Source organism: Neomonachus schauinslandi, chromosome 11, assembly GCF_002201575.2.
Source record: "Neomonachus schauinslandi chromosome 11, ASM220157v2, whole genome shotgun sequence".
Taxonomy (NCBI): Eukaryota; Metazoa; Chordata; class Mammalia; order Carnivora; family Phocidae; genus Neomonachus; species Neomonachus schauinslandi.
In genome coordinates, this window is record NC_058413.1 from 14,937,882 (window position 1) to 14,961,682 (window position 23,801).

Here is a 23,801-nt window from a genome sequence, read left to right on the forward strand (position 1 = left end):
TTTTTTTTTTTTTTTTTTTTTTTTTTTTTTTAAAGATTTTATTTATTCATTTCAGAGAGAGAGAATGAGAGAGAGCACATGAGAGGGGGGAGGGTCAGAGGGAGAAGCAGACTCCCCGCCGAGCAGGGAGCCCGATGCGGGACTCGATCCCGGGACTCCAGGATCATGACCTGAGCCGAAGGCAGTCGCTTAACCAACTGAGCCACCCAGGCACCCTAAAAAAATATTATTAAGACTTTACTTTTTTAGAGCAGTTTTAGGTTCACAGCAACATGGAGGGGAAGGTGCAGAGATCTCCCATATGCTCCACGCTCCCATCACGCACAGCCTCCTCCATTGTTAATATCCCGCACTGCGCCGGAGTGGAATGTTTCTTACAACTGATGAACCTACGCTGATACATCATCATCACCCAAAGTCCGTACTTTACATTACCCTTCACTCCTGCTGTTGTATGTTCTCTAGCTTTGGACAAATGTATAAGGACAGGTATCCATCACATATAGTACAACAGTTTTCCTAAAAATCCTCTTTTCTGGCAATTTCAGACAACACAGTTTTTGAAATCCTTCCATTTGCGACCTTAGCTCAAATTCCGTGTTAAGGAAGTTAACGGAGGAATAGTCCAAAGACCTCATTTGGTTAAAAAATGTGAATGACTGTGAAACCAAATGCAGAAATTAGGGGGTTCTAAACTATTTCTGCCAAGTCTTCCTGGTTCTGGACTAATCTTGAGAATCTTTTAGCAGAAATAATACAACTTACCCTTCCCTCAGATGGGCTTTATCACCTTCATGCCTTTCCAGTCTCCAACCTCAATCCGCCCCTTCACTGGTCTCTGCCAACTCTTGTCTCTTCTCTTCTCAGGATATTCTCTAGAGGTTTCTGTGTGTGTATGTGTGTGTGTTTGCCTCTTCATCTCATCACCCCTCAACTCTATCTGCAGACCCGAAGTCTCCCCACAGAAACCACAAAGGATCATTTGGCTTCCCTTTGGAAATGGCAGAAAGTGAGTATTATGTTTTGGGACAAATTCCAAATAGACCCCCCCCCTCCAAATGCCAGTTTCTCCCTAATGGTTTTTTATTCTTCCTAATGGTTTGTTTGTTTGTATACATTTCCGGTTTCTCTAAGAAGCCCTGGCACACAGAGGGCTGAACTGACTTCTAGAGCCCAGGGGACATACCTGGCTGCTTTCTGAGTGAGCTCCAGCGGGAAATCCGGACATAGCAATTGCAGCAAGCAGTGATACTCTCTCATGGTCAGCAAATCTGAAGTTGAAACGGAGAGGAACACATTAGGTCCCCGTGTGGGAAGGTATTGCTCTCTCTTTGGCCCTTCCCAGGGTTTCAGACCTCGTCTCAGCAGAGCAGCTCTTACAAAGAGCTGAGTCAGTGTTATGGGTGCGCAGGCCACTAACCTCCGGGGGTGACATTTTAAGATCACTGTTTCTACAAAGTTTTTCCTGGGTGGAAGATACCCAGCTACAACATTTTGGCTAAAGGAGCTTTACTGGTTTGAAAAATGGTCGGTGAGAAGAGAACAAGAGGGGCACCTTGATCAGCCTTCTTAGTTTGGTTTTCCTTGGGTATGAAAATCCACAAGAACGAGTCATTTCAAAGCTGGTTAAATCTGCTGAAGTTCTCTGGCATGGTAACATTCGCCACAACATGCCCAAAGACCATCCACAGAATATCTGGAAGCACTACTAAGGCAAACTCAGTCTTGCAGTATATGAAGAAGAATACATCATAGCAACCCACAGGCCTTACTACTCTGTCATCCAGGATTGCATACAACTCTGGTCATCCTGTTATAGGAAGCCAAGACAAATGTTCCAGATACACAATCAAGGCAACCAAATGAATCCTGATATACCGAAGCAGTGGTCTGGGAGAGATGAGCCCGGATGAGGCTCTGTTAGCCCATCAGAAAACCAGAGAGGCAAATCTCGGGATCCCAAGGGAGAGGAAATACACTGATGTGCAAAGGTTGTTTTGCTACTGCACGGACCAAAGCCAAAAGGTTTTAGACCAGCCAGGCGGCAGCAGTCCACAGGTATTCTGTACACCAAAGCATTTTACATATGGAGGGACAAGTTAATGGTAGAGCAAGAGCGGGTAACCTGCCAGCCAGCCTAACTGGGAGAACGAGCAAGAGAAGGGAATCTGGAGGGCATGGCCACATTTGCGGAATGAAGATGATGATCATAGGCACTTGGTTTCTTTGGACCTAAGTTAGCCCAAGCCACAGGAATCCAGATCTCCTGCCCTGCTAGTTTGGTTGATGCTTTTCCAAGATAAAAACCCCAAATCTCCAGGGAGAGGCCTGGACTCCTACTACTTTTTCATCAAAGCTCAATTCAAGGTAGGGGCAGAGAGTTAGACTAACCACACTGCCAAAGTCAGGGACACCAAAGCAACAGACTCAGCGTCAATGTAGGTCAAAGGATCAAGATGGCTTTTGTGGCCTTCGTCTTGGCCACAATGGGGTGTGCACTTTCCTCTCCTCACTCGCCTGACCTCGGGCACAGCCTGGTCAGAGGTTTTGTTCTTCAAGGGATGGAGGAAGAGCCCCTCATGGTCTCAGAGATTTGAGGTAAGGGGCAGGAAAGGTGAAGGGAAGGGAGAAAAGCTATTGAGTCTAATGGGTTCCCACATTATTCTCACTCCAGAACTCCCTGTATAAAGAGGAGAGATTTCTGGCAGGAAGTAAATCCAGGCATACCCTGGAGACACTGTGGGCTTGGTTCAGATCCCTGCAATAAAGCAAATAGCTCAATAAAGTGAATCAAATGAATTTTTTGGTTTTCTAGTGCATGTAGAAGTTATGGTTACACTAAACTGTAGTCTATTCAATGTGCAATAGCATTATGTGTAAAAAAAAAGTACACACCTTAACTTAAAAATACTTTATTGCTAAAAAATGCTAACCATCACCTGAGCTTCCAGCAAGTTGTAATCACTGATCACAGATAACCATAATGATAATGAAAAGGTTTGAAATGTTTTGAGAATTAACAAAACATGGCACAGAGACACGAAGTGAGCAAATGCTGTTGGGAAAATGGCGCTGATCAACTTGCTCAATGCAGGGTTGCCACAAACCTCCAGTGTGTAAAAAATGCAATGTCAGTGAAGCACAAATATGCCTGCAAAGGAAAGTTCTATCTTTGAATCGTCATTGCTTTCCTAGGCCAAGCTTTGGTGGATATATCTGATACCATTCCTGGGGTAGTGTTTCACAGAAATCCATATTTGTCCCCCCAAATTACCTACAAGATATCCTTGGGAGGATAAACCAGGTAGAGAAAAATGAGAAGCCCAGAGAACTGTGTAACTCTCATATTTAATCAAGAAAAACAAGGTTGGGCATCAATCTCAGCCTCCTGGTTTCCAGACCCTCAGCTCTCTTTAGATTCTTTTTTTTTTTTAAAGATTTTATTTATTTATTTGACAGAGAGAGACACAGCGAGAGAGGGAACACCAGCAGGGGGAGTGGGAGAGGGAGAAGCAGAGCAGGGAGCCCGATGCGGGGCTCGATCCCAGGATCCTGGGATCATGACCTGAGCTGAAGGCAGACGCTTAACGACGGAGCCACCCGGGCGCCCCTCTCTTTAGGTTCTTGATGATATTATAACTCATGTACTTCAAATACTTGTTTCCAAGGACAGAAGAATGATTTATAAAAATCATTCTGTATTTCTCTAATGCAACAATAGCTCTTGGAAATACTAAATACATCAGAATAACAGAACACATCCTGTTCACCACTTCTAGAACTTGACTTTCCTAAATGTAAAATGAGGAAGATAGATAAAGAGATGAATGAAAGTCCAGGCAAATAGAGAACTTTTGCCACCTTAATTGTGGAAGACAGTTTTTTGGGGTTTTTTTAAAGATTTTATTTGAGAGAGAAAGAGCATGAGTGGGAGGCAAAGGCAGAGGGAGAGGGAGAAGCAGACTGCCTGCTGAGCAGAGAGCCCCATGTGGGGCTCAATCCCAGGACCCTGAGCTCATGACCTGAGCCAAAGGCAGATGCTTAACCGACTGAGCCACCCAGGCGTCCCAAAGACAGCAGTTCTACTTCTATTAATGTAATGGCTAGATAATATCAAGGCCACATGATTTTGAGGGAGAGGCCTCTGCTACTTGGAGACACTCCTCAGTTGTGTAGTGGGTATTTGGGGGAATGGTGAGTGATAAGACTTGTTCCAAAATCAGAACATTGATGAGCAAATAGGAGCTGTCCCTGTTCTGTCCCTCAGGTTAGGGTTCAAATCTCAGCTCTGCAATTTACTGGTTGTGCAACCTTGGGCAAATTGCTCAATCTCTCTAAATCTCAGTTTCTCATCTGTAAAATGGGAATGATGATGCTTACCTTTCAGGGTTGAAGTCAAGATTAAAACAGATGATGTCTATAAAGTAGTTAGCAGATTGTCTAGAACACAGTAACATGAAACAATGAGGGATATTTTAGTTTTGTTTTTAAGTCCTGGGGGCAAAGATAGGAGAGAAGAAGAAGAAAGTGTTCCCAGCTGAGTTTAAATGCTTAAACACCCAGGAGTGGTCTGCCTTGAGAATTCTGTCAGGTTGCCTAAGCCAAATCTGTTTTTATTTTTTTTAAGATTTTTTAAAAATTTATTCATCTGAGAGAGAGAGAGTGCACCAGCAGGGGGAGGGTTAGAGGGAGAGGGAGAAGCAGACTCCCCGCCGAGCAGGGCGCCCAATGCAGGGATCGGTCCCAGCACCCCAGGACCATGACCCAAGCCAAAGGCAGATGCCCAACCGACTGAGCCACCCAAGTGCCCCTGAACCAAATGTGTTTTTAAATACTCTTTTGCAGTATTCATTCGTTCACTATTACCACGGGCCTGCTCAGCCCCAGCCACTGTCGCAGCAACAAACAAGCCAGCAGTCTCCCCAGCTCCTGAGGCTTACACGCAGACCCTAGTTAACCCTAAATGCCTACTTTGGGCCTTCTGAGAGCTCTCCAAGATCTCAAAAGCCCTTTCAGGCAACCCTTTGTGCCTCAGGAACAACAGTAATGAGACTGAATAGTCACCAAGCCTTGAATTAACTCACTTAAACTTCACAACAACCTTATGAAGGAGACTCCATTATTCCCAGTCCCACTTAGATAAGGACAGGGAGGCTTAGAGAGATGAAATACAGTTGGCCCTTGAACAATGTGGGGTTACCAACCCCCTGTGGGCACCAACCCCCTGTGCAGTAAAAAATCCCTGTATAAATTTTGACTCCCCCCAAAACTTAACTCCTAATAGCCTGCTGTTGACTAGAAGTCTTACTGATAACATAGTCAATTAACTTATATTTTATATATGTATTCCTATACTTATTCTTTTTTTTTTAAGATTTTATTTATTTATTTGAGAGAGAGCAAGAGTGAGAGAGCACAAAGCAGGGGGAGTGGCAGAGGGAGAAGAAGCAGAGAAGGAGAGGGAGAAGCAGACTCCTTGCTGAGCAAGGAGCCTAATGCGGGACTAGATCCCAAGACCCTGGGATCATGACCTGAGCCGAAGGCAAGTGCTTAACCGTCTGAGCCACCCAGGCGCCCCTTTATACTGTATTCTTAAAATAAAGTGAGCTAGAGAAAAGAAAGTGATATTAAGAAAACCATAAGGAGAAAATACATTTACGGTACTGTATTTAAAAAAAAAAATCCACGTACAAAGGGACCTGTGCAGTTCAAACCGTGTTGTTCAAGGGTCAATTGTCATCTATCTGGTGAGTGAGAAAAGAAGGGTCCAGAGTCTGGGGGACAGGAAGGGAACATGGCTTCCCAGAGCAAAATCCTAGGCTGGGAGGGAAAGATGGGGGTGTGAGGGCTGGATGAGCTTAATATTGAGAGCCAACATTTTCTGAGCACTTACTAGGGGCCAGGCACTGTTCTCGCAAGGGTTTTCCTACGTTGACTCATTTAATCTTCACTATGGTTATCCCCATTTCACAGACGCAACTCAGGTCATGGATGCTTAAGAGGTAGAACTGGAATTCAAACTCAGGCAGTCGGGCTCCAACGTTTACCCAACCAACATTTTCAGCACCTTGATCTTATCAGCTGTAATGTGTGAGGGCTTAAGAGCTTGTTTTTCCCTCCAAACAAACTGCAGGAACTAAATAGCTCCAGGTGAACTGGATCAAGGAGACAATTCAAGTGAATTGGGATTTTTTTTCATGTAAGAAATTTAGTCTGAAAGGTCTAATTACTGTCAACAGACAAGACTGTAGCCCCAGCAGGCAGAGCCAGTGGTGCTGGGCCAGAGGCCACGGGGGGGGGGGGAAGTACACCCCGTGCCGCCATTTCCCAGCCCCGCCCACCTGCCAGGCTCCCGTCCTCCTGGCAGGTGCAGGGAAGCTGAGTGGTATGTACCAACAGATGCCTTCTCCAAAGGAACCCCACATCCCCAACTGGGAAAGCTTCAGCCCTCAGGTCCCAAAAACTCAAAGGCAAAGGCACAAGACGGCTTTGGTATAAGATCAAAATTAGGACACTCTCCACAAACTGGTGCCTTTCTTTCTGTGGGTGGTATAAGATCAAAATTAGGACACTCTCCACAAACTGGTGCCTTTCTGTGGGTGGTCAGAGCTGTTAAACATTCTTTTTTTTTTTTAATTTTATTTATTTATTTGAGAGAGAGAATGAGACAGAGAGAGAGAGCACGAGATGGGGGAGGGTCAGAGGGAGAAGCAGGCTCCCCGCCGAGCAGGGAGCCCGATGTGGGACTCGATCCTGGGACTCCAGGATCATGACCTGAGCCAAAGGCAGTCGCTTAACCAACTGAGCCACCCAGGCGCCCGCTGTTAAACATTCTTATTCTCCACCTTGTAACAGTCCCATTGACTGTGTGCCTGGCTCTGGACCAGGGGTTTTTACGTCCTTGACCCTCTCCTTTCCAGATGCAGTACGGTCTAGCACTGTGGCTTGCAGATGGACTCCAGAGTTATCCGGCCTGGGTCCAAACCCCAGCTTTGTCACTGACTTCCAATTACTTGACCTTTAAACTCTCTGTGCCTCAGTTTCCCCACCTATAAAATGAGGATAATGATAGTACCACCATCATACAGTTGTTTTTTTAAAATAAAGATTTTATTTATTTATTTGTCAGAGAGAGAGAGGGAGAGAGTGAGCGAGCGCACAAGCAAGGGGGAGCAGCAGGCTCCCCACTAAGCAAGAAGCACGATGAGGGGCTCCATCCCAGGACCCCGGGATCATGACCTGAGCCGAAGGCAGCCACTTAACCGAATGAGCCACCCAGGCGCCCCCATCATACACTTGTTGTGAGTTAATGTAAAGTACTCAGAACAATGTCTGGTCCATCAAAAGCACTGTTAGTATTTGCTAATATTATTTTAGAAATAAAGAAACTAGGGTTTCTTGAACTAAGGTTAATTACCTTCTCAAGGAAACAGAGCGAGTCAGAGGAGGGAGAATGGTGATTTAGACCTAAGCCTGTCTAGCTCCAAAGGTCCCGCGAGTTCTACTCCAGCAGGTGGGATCCAGCTGGTTTGTGGAGGACTTGACTTCTGATGGTAGGACTGTTCACGCCAGGTGACTGACAGACTTTCTGTTGAAGTTAAACATATAGATACCCTCGGGGCGGGCCACATTAGATTGCACAGGGCCCAGACTTTGTAATCAGATGACCCAGCTTCAAAGCCCGGCTCTACTCCTTAACCACTAGTATGATTTGGACAAGTTACACAACTTCTGTGAACCTTGGTTTCCTCTTCTTAGAAACGTGAATAACCACAGTACCTACCTAATGCGGTTGTTGTAAAAATCAAATAAGGCAATTTATTATTATTTTTTTTTTTTAAGATTTTTATTTATTTATTTGAGAGAGAGAATGAGAGACAGAGAGCACGAGAGGGAAGAGGGTCAGAGGGAGAAGCAGACCCCCCGCTGAGCAGGGAGCCTGATGTGGGACTCGATCCCGGGACTCCAGGATCATGACCTGAGCCGAAGGCAGTCGCTTAACCAACTGAGCCACCCAGGCGCCCTAAACATTTTTTTAAAGTAACCTCTACCCCCAATGTGAGGCTCGAACGCACAACCCCAAGTTCAAGAGATGGGGCCTCGGGGCGCCTGGGTGGCTCAGTCGGTTAAGCGTCTGCCTTCGGCTCAGGTCATGGTCCCAGGGTCCTGGGATCAAGCTCCGCATCGGGCTCCCTGCTCCACTGGAAGCCTGCTTCTCCCTCTCCCACTCCCCTTGCTTGTGTTCCCTCTCTCGCTGTGTCTCTCTCTCAAATAAAGAAATAAAATCTTTAATAAAAAAAAAAAAGAGATGGGGCCTCTCCAGGCACAGGAGGCATGTCTACAAATTTGGGGGGATGTGAGGAGATGCTAGGAGCTGTAAAGTGCTGAAAATGGGAAATGTCCTGTTCAGTGGGTACCACAATTCTCAGCGAGCACGATACATCCTGGCAGGCAGACTACATTCCATGTGCTTGCTGACTCCTAGCACCTTCTTATTAAGTGCTCAATCCAGTCAGCTTGCGTATTTGTTTTCATAGGAATATATCACCAATTCTATCATGAAAATCAGAGGAAGCCTAGGGTTTACTTCATATTAATTCCCTTTACCACTGTTACAACTCTAGCGTGAATACTATAGTTTTCAGGATAACCAGTCCTGACTCAGAATATTCTTTTGTTGGTTATCTCCACTCTAATCCTAGAGGGTGATAGGTGAGGTTATTTTGACAAAGGAAATGAATCTAATCAGAAATTAACTGGTGCCCAATAACCAGGGCTAACTTGTTCTCACCTCCTTCTTTCTTGGAAAAGAAGGATGAAGACCTTCTCTTGTCTTTTCCACATCTGGTCTGCCTTCTTGCTGTCGAAATTCCTGTCTCTGAAGCTCTGTGGGGGCAGCTTAGTCATCTCTACCTCCTCCTTGAAGACCACCATGTGTGCCCACACATTTGCTCAGAAGAACTGCGGTTGTAGACTCAGATGCCTCTGCTCTTCTTGAGAAATGGTGCCTTTTCCAGGGCCAGAGTGGTGTCATTAAAGGAGACCAGAGGAGGAGTGCCAGACAGAAGGAACTAGGGCCATATCTTTGTCCCTTACTCAGAGAAAGCCTTTCCCAAAGCTGAAATTAAGCGTTTTTAGCTCCAAAAGGATGGGGGATGAAGTGGGGTTTAGTCTGAATTTATTTGTGTAAGTGCCTACATGTTGATGGCTGGGTGAGCTTGTGCCAGGACAAGAGCTAGAGATAATGAAATGCTACCAAGCCATGGGGAATCCCAGTGGATAGAACAACCTCTAGTTGGTTAGCTGCATAATCTCAATGGGAGGCCACAGAGGCCAGAGAACACCACAGCCCATGAGTGGACTCTCCAATTTTCAGTTGCAATTGTTTTTATGTTCTTTTATGCAGGGCTTGTGAATGCTCATTCTAAATGGCACTCACCCTCAGCCAGCCTACTCTGCCAAGGGATGCTCGGAAGGACATGGATAGTTTGGGGCATGACCACACCGCCCCTTCCTACCCTCAGTGTCCTGAGGCTTTGGTACCAATCCGCAGCTGAGTAAATACTTCTCAGTGCTACTCCGCAAGGCGGGGGGGGGGGGCAGTGAGGGAGAGTGGGGAGGAGAGGAGAGGAAGGAGGCAAGACTGTCTGACAGCTTCACTCTCCATGTAGCATGTGGTCCCACAAGTCACAGGAAGATTGCTAACAGCCTAGAGCCATGTTCCTGTCGGGCAAAGCCCCAGAAGAAGAGCAGGCTGAGTTCTGAAATTTTGCCTTTTTTGACAGCACTGTTGTTTTATACTATAAATGGAGGGAAATGATCATTAGTTCCCTGAAAGGGAAACGATTTTACAAAAGGAATGGAGAAGGACTGGCTTCCATCGACCCCTGTGGGGTAGAGTAGTTGGGCCATTATTAACACTATCCTTTGCCAACCCATTACTCCCCAGAGCATGTTTAGTGCATTTAAACAGGGGCAGAAAGCCAGATTCTTTCTTTATTATGACTAAGCCCAACATCAAGTGACTCTGTTTGACCAGTATATGCATTCTAGGCAAGTATTAAATCAAACATAGTAACAATTACATGGCAATTTTTAGAAAGAACAAAAGAGACTCCCTAGGAATTGTTTGTATTATCAAAGATTTAAAGAAATGTGAGCATTTCTAATCCGGGTCTGAAAATTCTTCCGCAGGGATTGTGTATGGCACATCAGGGCCATCTGCTCTGGTTGTTAGGCTAAACCTGGGCCGTCCCTAGCTCCCACTGTGGGACTGAACCAGAGGTCTGATCTGATCTGGTAAACATCCCCCATATCATGTTAGACCCTCTCTTTTGTCCATCACCGATGGAGCTGTTGGGAGTTCTGGGGAGGACACGGTCTTCGACAGCTTTGATGACATGAACCACAACGGGCTGCACATGGCCAGGGCGGGCAGCCATATGGCATTGTGGAAGGAGGCACCAGTGCCAGGAGAAACGAAAGCCTCTCTCCTGTAGCAACAGGGCTGGCCACTCTGGCACGAGCACTGTCTCCTGACAATTTATTGAGGAAATGGGAGGCAGCTCTGGACACCAAACTGTGCGGCAGGATATCGGCGCCATAAGCTCTCGGAGGGCCCAGCAGCTTATCAGGGAAACTATTTCAAGCCTAGTATCTGCACCCATTCACATCTTAGAGACCAGCGAGTCCAGCTCTACCAGGTGTTGCTACTTTACATTTTTGTTGGAAACAGGAAGATAGGAAATGCTCCTTGAAACAGAGACTTCAGAGGAAAGGTGTAATTATTATCCAGGGAGAAGCAAGTGCTGTGCCAAACTCCTGTGACCCAAACCTGTTCTGAACCGAACAGAAATGGTTAAAGAGGCACAAGAGGTGAGGCGGAGATAGAACTTCAGTCCCTTCTCATGGTTACTGGGAGAGGAAACGTCCTGCCCTCTCAATGATGGTGTATCTGGAAAACCTCACTCAAGCTTTGAAAAAGAGGCAGTATTTTAAATTTCCTTACACGGGTTTTTATGACCAGAATGAGGGTTTTCATTTTGTTTTGAAGGGGGGAAAGGTCTGATTTCCCAGACACATGTTATGACACAGAGAAAAGAACTCAGCCTGAGTTCTGCAAATAACTAACCACATTATTCTGGGTACAACGCTTCTGGGCCTCCATATTCTCACCTTTAAATAAGAAAGATGTGGTATGTGAGGGTTGAAAAAAATTTTAAAACAGATCACCTTTTTTTTTCAATGGAAATCTTATAAGGAAATTCAGTGTATAATGCAGATAGAAACAAAGACTTTTTAAAAAAAAGATTTTATTAATTTATTTGAGAGAGAGAGAGCACAACCGGGGTGGGGGGGGGGGCAGAGTGAGAGGGAGAAGCAGACTTCCCACTGAGCGGGAATCCCGACGTGGGGCTCAATCCCAGGACCCTGAGATCATGACCTGAGCTGAAGGCAGACATTTAACCCACTAAGTCACCCAGGTGCCCCAAACAAAGCCTTTCTTAACCTTCTCCTCACCTAGCCTAGAAGTGCAAGGGATGAAGTGGCTGGGAGAGAAGGCCTGAAACACTGCTTTAAGACTCTAGGGCTCTCTGGAGGATGGTTTACAAAGCCCTGACTCTAACTCCTAAGTGGGACTCACCCACTAAGCCCCTAAGTGCCTACTTAAGTAGCGCAGTCTCCTGGATCGGCCAACCAGGATCCAAATCCTGGTTCTTCAGCTAACTGGCCACATGACACTGAGCAAGCCATATAGAAATAAGAGTGAATATTAATACTAACACCAATGATAGTAACAGTACGAACAATACTGATACTAATCGTGAAGAGTTTTTGAGAAGATTAAAATCGATGATTTAAAAAAAGAAAGACTGGGGACACCTGGGTGGCTCAGTCGGTTAAACGTCTGCCTTTGGCTCAGGTCATGATCCCAGGGTCCTGGGATCGAGTCCTGCATCAAGCTCCCTGCTCAGCAGGGAGTCTGCTTCTCCCTCTCCCTCTGCTGCTCCCCCTACTTGTGCTCTCTCTCTCTCGGACAAATAAATAAATAAAATCTTAAAAAGAAAAAGACTGGTAGCTACGCTGGTGGTAAGCATTGCATAATGTACAGAGATGTCCAATCACTATGCTGTACACCTGCAACTAATGTCACATTGTGTGTCAACTATATGCAAATAAAAAAAAATTAAGAGAGAGAGTAAATTTAAAGTGCTAGTATATGGCCCAGGGAAAGTATTCAATAAACAGTACCTGCTCTTGTTATCACGCTCCTGCTTTTGAGGCACACAGGTGGGATGGCACCTGTGTAACAAAAAGGAACAATTCATCCAAGTCCTCCAGCTCAAGCCAGTGGGTGGCTAAAACAATCTTATTCCTTATCTCATGTTTATTTTATCTTGCCTTTGTTCTTATTGATGAGAGAATAACAGACTTCCTGCCTGAAGGCAGGTGCACACCACTTTCCTTGAGAGTCAATGCACTGCCAATCTTCTATCATCTCAGACTGAAAGTACTGATGAGTCATATTTATAGAGAGACTGTATAATCATGAAAACCATTTTCATATGCATTATCACTTTTGATCCCCATAAGACCCTTGAGAGGTGGGGAGAGGAAAATGGTATTGTTCCCATTTTTATAAACAAGGGAAATGAGCCTCAGTAAGGGACAAAATCACCAAGTAAATGGTAGAGCCAGGATCTAAGCAAGCCTTCTCTTTCCAGGTCAAGGCCTCTTTCCACAACATGGGCCAGTTCCTTATGATGCGCTTTCTTTCTTGCTATATGGACCCTGGGACCCTGGGACCTCAGCTTGCTTTTAGGTCTTCTTATGGATGAAAAACAGCCAGCACAGTGAATTCCATAATGAGAATGCAGTAAATGTTAGCCGCAACTGCTGTTATTGTTAGTATTACTGTTAATATTTAAATCTGCTACCAGCTAGTCCATCTTTTTCTCTCATCCTTCTCCTAGGCTGGCTCCAGGGTCAGATGTGGTCTCCCTGACTCTCAGCTTCCTTGCTGCCCCCAAAACAAAATGATAGACCCTTTCTATTTTTAGGTGACTTGCTGCTAATCTCTATAAGAAAATAGAGAAGGGAACAACAAAAATAATAAACATTTGAAGCCATTATAGACCTGTATCTGCAATTTTAACAGGATTGAACACAGATTAGCAAGAGAAAAGTATATTTAATGTACACACAAATATGCTTCCAACTACCTTTTTCCTTTCCAATTTAAAACCAGGCTGGGGTGCCTGGGTGGCTCAGTTGTCAAGCGTCTGCCTTCGGCTCAGGTCATGATCCCAGAGTCCTGGGATGGAGCCCTGTATCGGGCTCCCTACTCTGCGGGAAGCCTGCTTCTCCCTCTCCCACTCCCCCTGCATGTGTTCACTCTCTCACTGTGTCTCTCTCTGTCAAATAAATAAATAAAATCTTAAAAAAAAGACCAAAAAACAAAATCAGGCTGACAGGGGTGACTGGGTGACTCAGTCAGTTAAGTGTCTGCCTTTGCCTCAGGTCATGATCCCAGGGTCCTGGGGTCGGGCTCCCTGTTCTGCAGGGAGTCTGCTTCTCCCTCTCCCTCTGCCCCTCCCCCCAGCTCATGCTCTCTCTCCTATAAATAAATAAATAAATAAATAAATAAATAAATAAATAAATAAAAATTAAAAAAAAATCAGACTGACGGTTGGGATGGAATTTTATTGATATTAATTAATATTATTATTTTTAGGCAATCTCTACACCAATGTGGATCTTGAACTCATGACCCTGAGATCCAGAATCACACGCTCTACTGACTGAGCCAGCCAGGTGCTCCTGGGATGAAATTTTAAAAAATTATCAGCAAAACTGATGACTTGTCTGAGAAAGCAAGCCACAGAAAACAAAAAACCAACAAAAGTATTTCTCTGGGCTTTCTGCTGTCCAAAGTAGCCATAGAATAAATAGGAAGTGGAAAAGATTATGCATTTGATTTGCTTCAAACGCATCTTCCTTCTCTTCTAAATAAATATAAAAAGAAGCAGTGGCTAAAAGTTACTCACTAAGAGTGAGTTGAACCAAGACGGACTAAAAAGAAAAAAAACAATCTAAGGCCCTGGTTCTTGATGATTGTGTGAGTAGGGGAAGGCTGTTGCCAGCATGTAGGCGTATTCATAAAGACCACAGCCTGTTCTCTCGTCAGAATCCACTGACTTCCACCAATGATGACGGATTTCTGGCTACCCATCAACTAAAAAAATAGACTTAAGAAACAAAAACAGAAGGAACCAGAAAGAGGGTTGGACATAGATAAACACATACATCTCTTCAGATGAATCCACCTTTGTCTTTCCTGCTGTTTTCTGTCTTTTGTGGGCATATATAATGTACCCTATCTATAATTATATGTATATGTGTGGCTAAGAGAAAGAGGCAGCTAGAGACAGAAGAGTGCCTGACTTTTTTTTGCGACTGGAAATGGCACTGGGATGGGAAAGGAAATTGATGTTAGCAGTTACTCTTCCTTAAAGCCATCAGCTTTGTTTTTCAAAGTATGGTTTTCCTGGTAAAAGATTCTCTGCCTGTAATGTAAGTGAATCACTCATCTTATTTTAATAAAAATGTGAACCAAATGATAGTGGCTCTGCACCCTGGGAAAGGACACAATGGGTAGGCTTTCTGAACCCTGATCCTTATCTTTCAGTGGGACTGGCAGGCATACAAAAAGAAAGGAAAAAGATGAAAAATATTCCAGTGGCATCAAAGGATGGACCCACCCAATTTCTTTCATGCACCGGTATTCTAAAAGACAAAGTCTGGTCTTATTCACTGGGGTCTGGACAAGGTGCCTGGTTTCCTCGTGGATGGGTGGCCTTCAATTTGACACCAGCTCCTTAGGTCTCAGTTTCCTCTGCTGCCAAGCCTCACGTGTAAATGATCAGGGTCGATTAGACTAAGTTAAATAGACTTTAAAGTATTTAAGATTGTATACCCTTTTGACCTTTTGAATTTTGTCATCTTCACGGTGCCTGGGTGGCTCAGTCGGTTAAGTGGCTGGCTCTTGATTTCACCTCAGGTCATGATCTCAGGGTCCTGGGATCCAGCCCCTTGTTGGGCTCCGCTGTGCCTAGCCAGGGAGTCTGCTTGTGGATTCTCTCTCTCCTTTCTCTTCACCCCTCCCCGGCTCACGCACACACGCACGCGCGCACACACACACACACACACTCTCTCTCTCTCTCTCTCTCTAAAATAGATAGAGGGGCCTGGATGGCTCCGATGGTTAAGTGTCTGTCTTCAGCTCAGGTCATGATCTCCAGGTCCTGGGATCAGGCCCCACGTTAGGCTCCCGACTCAGCAGGGCGTCTGCTTTTCCCTCTCCCTCTGCCTCCCCCCCACCCCCATCCTCCCTCCAGTGCTATCTCAAATAAATAAAATCTTAAAAATAAATAAATCTTTGAATTTTATCAACTTCATATATAACCCAGTTGAAAAATTAAGAGAACAAAAGTATAAGCACTGGGAAGATATCAAAGAGTCTTAAAAAAAAGCATAACCACTCAGAATTATTTTTAAAAGTGCAAACTTTTTGTCTCAATAATCCTCAGGGTTCTATTTGAGTCTAAGGTTCTATGATTCTTTCATTGTAATTCTCTGTGGTTAAGGCAGGAGCACAAAGAACAGGTAGGGAATGATGTGAATACAGGTAGCATGGAACTTGCTAGAGGAGTGGGAACGTTCCGAATCCATGTTATTGCACTCTAGTGTAGCACGTGTGGTAGCTAAGAACATGAGATTTGGAATTAAGATGGGCCTGGGCTCAAAATACCTCTCTTATTTCCTAGGTGTGTGGCATGGGCAAAATTCTCTGAGCTCCAGTTTTCTCATCTATAAAATCAGATAATTATTCTTTCTCAGACTCTATACAACGGGGACCCCTGCTATTGCCCTAACTGCATCTCCTTCGACTCATTTCTTGCTCAGACCATTCCAGCCGCACTGGCTTTGTATTCCGTGAATATGTCAAGCATGCTCTTGTCTCAGGCTTTTATATCTGCTCTCCCTTCTGCCCCAAATCCCTGTATAGCTCTTTCCTCCTTGGGGTCTCTGCTCAAATGCCATTATAAATAGTAAGGCCACCTCTGGCCATAGCATTTAAAACAGCAGAGCTCTCCCTACTCCCTGTCTCATTTTCCTGCTTGATTTTTCTCCATAGTACTTATTGCTGTATGTCCTACTAAATATTTTTTAACTAGATTACCTGTCTCCCTACTAGAATGTAAGCTCCAAGAGGGCAAAGAATTTGCCTCCTTTATTCACTGTTGGTTCTCAGTAAATAACTGTTAGAGGAGCAAGACTGCTCTGATAATTAAGGGAGTTACTGCTTATGAAGCTCTTCATACTCACTGTCTGAGACAGAAATCGGCTGGCAGATTTTGTTTGGCTTGAACTATATATACATATATATGCATATATATATTTTTACAGATTTGTTCTGTTTTTATTATTTATTTATTTATTTATTTTAGAGACAGAGAGTGGGAGGAGGGGAGGAGCAGAGGGAAAGGAAGGAGAGAGACAAGCAGACTTAGCGCTGAGCGTGGAGCCCAACCTGGGGCTCAAACCCACGACCCCGAGATCATGACCTGAGCTGAAATCAAGAGTCAGATGCTTTAACTGACTGAGCCACAAAGGTGCCCCTGAACTGTATTTTTTTTTAATTTGAGGCTAAAACATTAGAAAAGTCAAGACATTTCCTACAATACAATCTAGATTCCAGATATCTCTTTTCTAAAAAATCAGAGGACCTGCAATAGCGGGCCAGCATTCCTGCATGACCACAATGGGCTGGGGCTGAAGCAGAGGCTACCCTTGTAAGTCTGCCACGGCCCCCCTGTAGTGCTTCTTACATTACCTGTCTGGTTATTGCCGGCACCTGAATTTTTAACCCCAGATGTAGAATTTCTCTGGAAAAGCATTTACAATAAAGGTTTAATTCATGTGACTAGATGGATGAGTTTAAAATGAAAATACATAAACTTAGATGACCTCATAACATTAAGAGGAAAGAGCAAAATAAAAATTGTTGCATATAGTATGATCACATCTTTGCTTTAAAAGAAAACAAAAGGAGGGGCGCCTGGGTGGCTCAGTCATCAAGCGTCTGCCTTCGGCTCAGGTCATGATCCCAAAGTCCTGGGATGGAGCCCCGCATCAGGCTCCATGCTCGGCGGGAAGCCTGCTTCTCCCTCTCCCTCTGCCCCTGCTTGTGTTCCCTCTCTCTCTGTGTCTCTCTCTGTCAAATAAATAAAATAAAATCTTTAAAAAAAAAAAGAAAACAAAAGGAAATAAATTTGCATAGGAAAAAGAATGGAATATACCAAAGTGTTAATAATGGTGGTCGACTCTGCACTTGGGGATTATGGGTGCTTTGTGTTTTCTTACAATCAGAAGAAAAAATAAATAGTCCCCCAGATTTAGGGTATGAAAATTATATCTCAATAAAGTGGCAGAAGGAAGGAAGGAAGGAAGGAAGGAAGGAAGGAAGCCATCCAGAGAAATTGTCACCTTCCTTCAGATATTGATTTCCATGTCTCCATTCTCAGTGGTTCTGTATTCCCCCCTCTAAATCACCTTGTTCTGTCTACAATGAAAAGAGGGTACAAAGCTGATCTTCGCATTTTATAATCCTTTATATGCTTCTGGATCTTATTATAATGCCCTTGGTCCTTCCTTATATATGCTCACAGTTCAGGCTCACTGGGGGCACATTAAAGTTATACGTCCCTTCAAATGAGAACAGGGGAGAGAGGCTATTGGTTTTCCTTCCTTTCCACAGCCCAAGACGATTCTCTGTTTCTTCCTGGGAACAGTGTGGCTGAGCAGAAGGGAAGGCTCGGGAGACTCAGAACCCTGCCTTGGCTCTACTGGACTTCCTCATTGCAGCAAGCTACTTACTCTTTAGGTCTTAGTTTCTTCATCTGCAGACTGGAGATAACCATCAATTGTCTACTTGAGAGCAAAAAGGCCAGATCTAGGATCCTGTGATTCCCAAGGCTCTTTTAAGTTGTGGAGCCACAGAATGGACTAACTTCCAATGCCAAGAACAACAAAAATGGTTTCTCCAGGTATCTGTAGCCTGCAGAATAATATCTAATGTATCTAAAACTTAACTAATAGGGGATCTCAAATATCTAAATGCCAATAAGTCTCTAAGTATGCAAAACGGATGTTACAAAGTTCACACACTAAAGCTCATGTGGTTAACCTACAGGTTTCCGAGATAACTCTGATTAGACTCACAGTTTTTTGGGGTTTTTTTGTTTTTAATTTTTTTTTTAAAAGATTTTATTTATTTGACAGAGAGAGACACAGCGAGAGAGGGAACACAAGCAGGGGGAGTGGGAGAGGGAGAAGCAGGCTTCCCACTGAGCAGGGAGCCCGATGCGGGGCTCGATCCCAGGACCCTGGGATCATGACCTGAGCCGAAGGCAGACGCTTAACCGACTGAGCCACCCAGGCGCCCCTAGACTCACAGTTTTAATACACTTGGCCATCTATTTTCTAAGCTCAACACGGACCAGGCACGGTAAACTGGGGGAGGAAAAGGAACTATAATAGGCAGGTGCAAGGACAGCAGTGAGAAAGTAGGCATTAACAGCATGATAGGAACACAGAAGCGGGAAAAAAATATTTTAAATGCAATCTGGATGCATTTAGGGTACACTTCAACAAACTCGAAAGGCAATGGTGTTTCCCAGCATAATACAATACTTTATGTTTGTTAAGATGATGCTTAGATGCCAAGATAAATTATATTTAAGAATGCAGGGAAGGGCATTATATGTATATTTAAATATATTTTGAAAAGATTTCAATGTAAATTATATTCAAAACAACAAAAAATTGGTACCCAAACTTTAATTATAAAACAATAGGCTGTAAAACTCTTCTGAGATTTTCTATATTTACTGTCTCTAAGCCATTTATTTATCCTTTTTTATACACTGTGCACTGCCTCCTGGTGTTGGTTATGTGTTTTTAAGCTACCTTCCTGAGTGCTGTACACTCTTCGTCTCATCTAAGTCCTCATAACAGTCCTATTGGATAAATGTTGTTCTCTTTTTACTTGCAGACCACAGGGAGGTTAAGTCACTTCCCCAGTTACATAACTAGTGGGAACATGTTCAGGCTTTGAACCATGGGTCCACCTGAATCCAAAGCATGTACTTTTAAGCATCCCACGATTTATCAATGGTCTGATTATGATATATGTGTTTGTTTGTCCCATCGCCACCAACACACTGAGTCTTGAGAGTAAGGACTTGGGATGCCTGGTGGCTCATTTGCTTAAGCATCTGCCTTTGGCTCAGGTCATGATCCCAAGGTCCTGGGATCAAGCCCTGCATCGGGCTCCCCGCTCTGGGAGCCTGTTTCTTCCTCTCCCTCTGCCTGCTGCTCCCCCTGCTTGTGATCTCTCTCTCTATCAAATGGATAAATAAAATCTTAAAAAAGAGAGAGAGAAAGACTTGATTTTATTTGCTTTTCTATGCCACAGAGACTGATACATAGTGACACTCCAAAAGTGTCCAACAGATTTTATCTTTAGGTCTTCCTATGTAGATTCCAAACCTTAAAGGCAATGCAGTATATCCCAATGTTTCTCCAAGTATGAGTCATGGATCATCTGTATCCCAGGCCTACAGAATCAGAATCAGAATCCTCAGGGTGAGGGTATGCGAACCTGCGTTTAAACAAACAGCTCGGCTGACTCTTAAAATTTGAGAACTATTGATCTAGTGGTTGAAAGTACATTCTTTGGAATTAGTCAGTCCCAGATCCACTACTTCCTAGATGAATGATCTGGGGCAAGTTAGTTATTTCAATTCTTTGAGCTTCAATTCCATCATCTTTAAAATGGGGATAACATAGACAATTATCATATGGTTTCACTCATATGTGGAACATAAGGAATAGCACAGAGGACCACAGGGGAAGGGAGGGAAAACTGAACGGGAAGAAATCAGAAAGGGAGACAAACCATGAGAGACTCTGGACTCCGGGAAACAAACTGAGGGTTACAGAGGGGAGGGAGGTGGGGGGGGTGGGATAACAGGGTGATGGGTATTAAGGTGGGCATGTGCTGTGATGAGCACTGGGTGTTATACACAACTAATGAATCATTGAACACGACATCAAAAACTAATGATGTATTATATGTTGGCTAACTGAACATAATAATAAAAAAATAAAAATAAAATAAAATAAAATGGGGGTAACATAAACACCAGCCTCACAGGGTTTTTGAAGGGACAAAGTTCGTTCATTCTCCAGGAATTATGGAGCATCTACTATGTGCCAGATATTGTTTTTTAGGTGCTTAGGATACATAGGGAACAAAGAGACAAGCTCCTTGCCCTCATGAAGCTTACCTCATATTGGAGAAGACAGATAATAAATGATAAACACAAACAAATATACTATAGATTAAGTTAGTGATACCTATAATGGAAAAAAGTAGAGTAGAGCAGATCAAATAGGGAGTGTGAGGTGGCAGTGGTGGTACAATTTTATACCAGTTTTTTTTTTTTTTTAAATAATCTCTATGTCCAACGTGGGGCTTTAACTCACAACCTCGAGATCGAGAGTCACATGCTCTACTGTCTGAGCCAGCCAGGTGCCCCTTCAATTTTACAGAGAGTAATCTAGGTAGGTCTCATGGAGAAGGTAAGACCTAAATAAAGATTTGAAGGAGGTTAAAAAGTAGCCTAGGCAGACATCTAAGGGAAGAAGGGAAGAACATTCCACGCAGAGGAAACAGCCACTACCGAGGCCTCTTAGGGAGGGTGTATGTCTATTGGGAAAGAGGAACAGCACAGAAGCCAATGTAGCTGCAGCTAAGAGAACGAGGGAGAGCGGAATAAGAGATGAGGTTGGTCAAACACCTGGGGCCCGTTCATGTAGTGGCCTTTTAGGCTACAAGTAAAGATTAAACAAGACAGTCATGTTAAACGTTTAGAGCAATATATAGCACATAGTAAACATTTATTCTTTTTGAAGATTTATTTATTTATTTATTTATTTTAGAGAGAAAGAGCATGCGCGCGCACACACACACACATGCATGAGTAGGGGGGTAGGGGCAGAGGGAGAGAATTTTCAAGCAGACTCCCTGCTGAGCAGGTAGCCCAACTCAGGGCTCGATCTCACAACCCATGAGATCATGACCTGAGCCGAAACCAAGAGTTGGATGCTTACCCGACTGACCCACCCGGGTGCCCCTAGCACACAGTAAACATTTAACGGATGGCATCCACATCTGTATTTACATCAATATCTTCTGGTCCTTAAGCAGAGCTAGTCTGGAAGGTCAGGCTACAGGGACTATAGCACTTTTTATGTACTTTGGTAGGGTTATAGAGTCCTTCAACATTTCCCAAAGCACGGAAATCAAATAGATCAAAGGTGATCCCCAGCAGCAAGTAGAGTTGGTTAATTCTCTGCAGGTGTGCAGAAAACTGAACTAACAGAGACCCACAAAGTCAACACAGCATCAATAAAAGATGGAAAGAGTGGGGTGTGGATGGGGTGGGCTTGGCTGAAACCAACAGAAGAAGAGTCATTAGCAACGTAAGAGAAAAAGTAGTGGAGCGTGGAAGGATCACCTACAGCAGTTGAAAAACATACTCATATCAATGAGACCACAAAGTCAGGAGAATAATGACTACAAACTGCCGGGGAGTAAGCTGGGGAGCCCAGCAACATGAATGCGCTTGTATGGGGGGAGAAGACAAAGTAAGAGATTCAGGCAAAACTATCCCCTTGCCTGGTGGAGGTTCTTTAATCTTTAATCTCTCTCTCTTGACACTAGGCACTGATCTTGCCCCAACAAGACAAAGGATAACTTCTGAGGAGCTAATACTTCTTGTTTGGGCGAAGGACCTCTGAGGAGATAAGCACCATGTGTCTGTCAGGCTAAAAGGACGAGTTCTCTCAGTCATCTTGTCTCATAATTGGGCAGGTCAGAGCTAAGACATACCTACCCACCCTCCATGGCTCTCCTAACAAAAAGAACTGCAGGGCTCCAGAGCTGTGCAGACGAATGCAGTCTCTTTGGCACCTAGAGGCAGGCAAGGATGTAAGGAAGGCTGGATGAAGATACCCAGACTGGGCTTTAAATTGCTTTAAATTGTTGTGCCAGGGACGCCTGGGTGGCTCAGTCGGTTAAGCGTCTGCCTTCGGCTCAGGTCATGATCCCAGAGTCCTGGGATCGAGCCCTGTAACAGGCTCCTTGCTCGGCGGGGAGTCTGCTTCTCCCTCTCCCACTCCCCCTGCTTGTGTTCTCTCTCTCTCTCTCTGACAAATAAATAAATAAAATCTTTAAAATAAACAAATTGTTGTGCCAGTTTCTTCTGGCACCTGCCCTACGGAAAGCAACACCAGACACAGTCCAGTGGAAATCTGGAAGTGGGCATCCTTTGTGGCCTCCATTACACCAGCTTGGCAAGGGAGAGTGTAGTACTTCGTCTCTGTGACCCTGATTTAACCGACTCAATAGGGAACAGTTTCCTCTGAGTCAGAAGAAATGAAGAGCAACTCAATTTATGTGATCTTTGACTCAATACATTCAATTTATCATTAAAAACATTATCAAAACCAGTATGAGAGGGGCGCCTGGGTGGCTCAGTTGTTAAGCGTCTGCCTTCGGCTCAGGTCATGATCCCAGGGTCCTGGGATCGAGCCCCACATCAGGGTCCCTGCTCCGCGGGAGGTCTGCTTCTTCCTCTCCCACTCCCCCTGCTTGTGTTCCTGCTCTCACTATCTCTCTCTCTCTGCCAAATAAATAAATAAAATCTTAAAAAAAAATCAGTATGAGAAAACTTGTATTTTTATTCCATTCCTCAAACCATTTGTCTGTCTGCCTCTACCATCTCCTGAGAGCAACCACATATTTGGGGAGTTGGGGAGTTCTTTTTTTTTTTTTAAAGATTTTATTTATTCATTAGACAGAGAGAGAGCACAAGTAGGGGGAGCAGCAGAGGGAGAGGGAGAAGCAGACTCCCTGCTGAGCAGGGAGACCGATGCGGGACTCGATCTCAGGACCCTGGGATCTTGACCTGAGCTGACGGCAGATGCTTAACGCCTGAGCCACCCAGGCACCCAAGTTGGGGAGTTCTTAATGGCTCCATTCTTACCTATTTACTCGGTTAATAAATATTAAGTGCCAGCCAACTGTATTCTATGTTCTGTGGGAAGAGCAACGGATGAGACAGAAAAAAATCCCTATTTTCATGGAACTTACATTCTAGTATGTGTATATGGGTGGAGAGGTAGACAGTGAACAAGGATGAATAAAATACTTGCAGAAAGTGATCAGGGCAATGACATGCGCAACACAGGAGTGGTGTGACATGGAGTGACTGAGGGTGGGACATTAGATGGGGTGGTCAAGGATAATCTTTTTCGGAAGCTGCCAGTTGAGCTGAAACCTCACCAGAGGAGGAGTCGGGCATGCATGCAATCCAGCAAATGCAGACCAGGAGGTGGGACCCAGCAGTGAGTGTTTTGCTTCCCACTTGCCTATTCTGCACACAAATGCTGTTTCTCTGTCACCGGCATGTTACGATCTGCTAAAGAAATTGCTCTCGGGCGCCTGGGTGGCTCAGTTGGTTAAGCGACTGCCTTCGGCTCAGGTCATGGTCCTGGAGTCCCGGGATCGAGTCCCGCATCGGGCTCCCTGCTCGGCAGGGAGTCTGCTTCTCCCTCTGACCTTCCTCCCTCTCATGCTCTCTGTCTCTCATTCTCTCTCTCTCTCAAAT

At 44.5% G+C, this 23,801-nt stretch overlaps 1 protein-coding gene across 1 annotated transcript in view; it reads right to left on the bottom strand.

The window, feature by feature from the left end:
- The window catches only part of C11H11orf49 (chromosome 11 C11orf49 homolog), a 186,497-nt gene that overhangs the window by 20,691 nt on the left and 142,005 nt on the right, over positions 1-23,801 (bottom strand). The window contains exon 4 of the mRNA XM_021685420.2: positions 1,187-1,271. Coding sequence (XP_021541095.2) covers positions 1,187-1,271 — 85 coding nt within the window. The remainder of the gene's footprint in view (positions 1-1,186; positions 1,272-23,801) is intronic.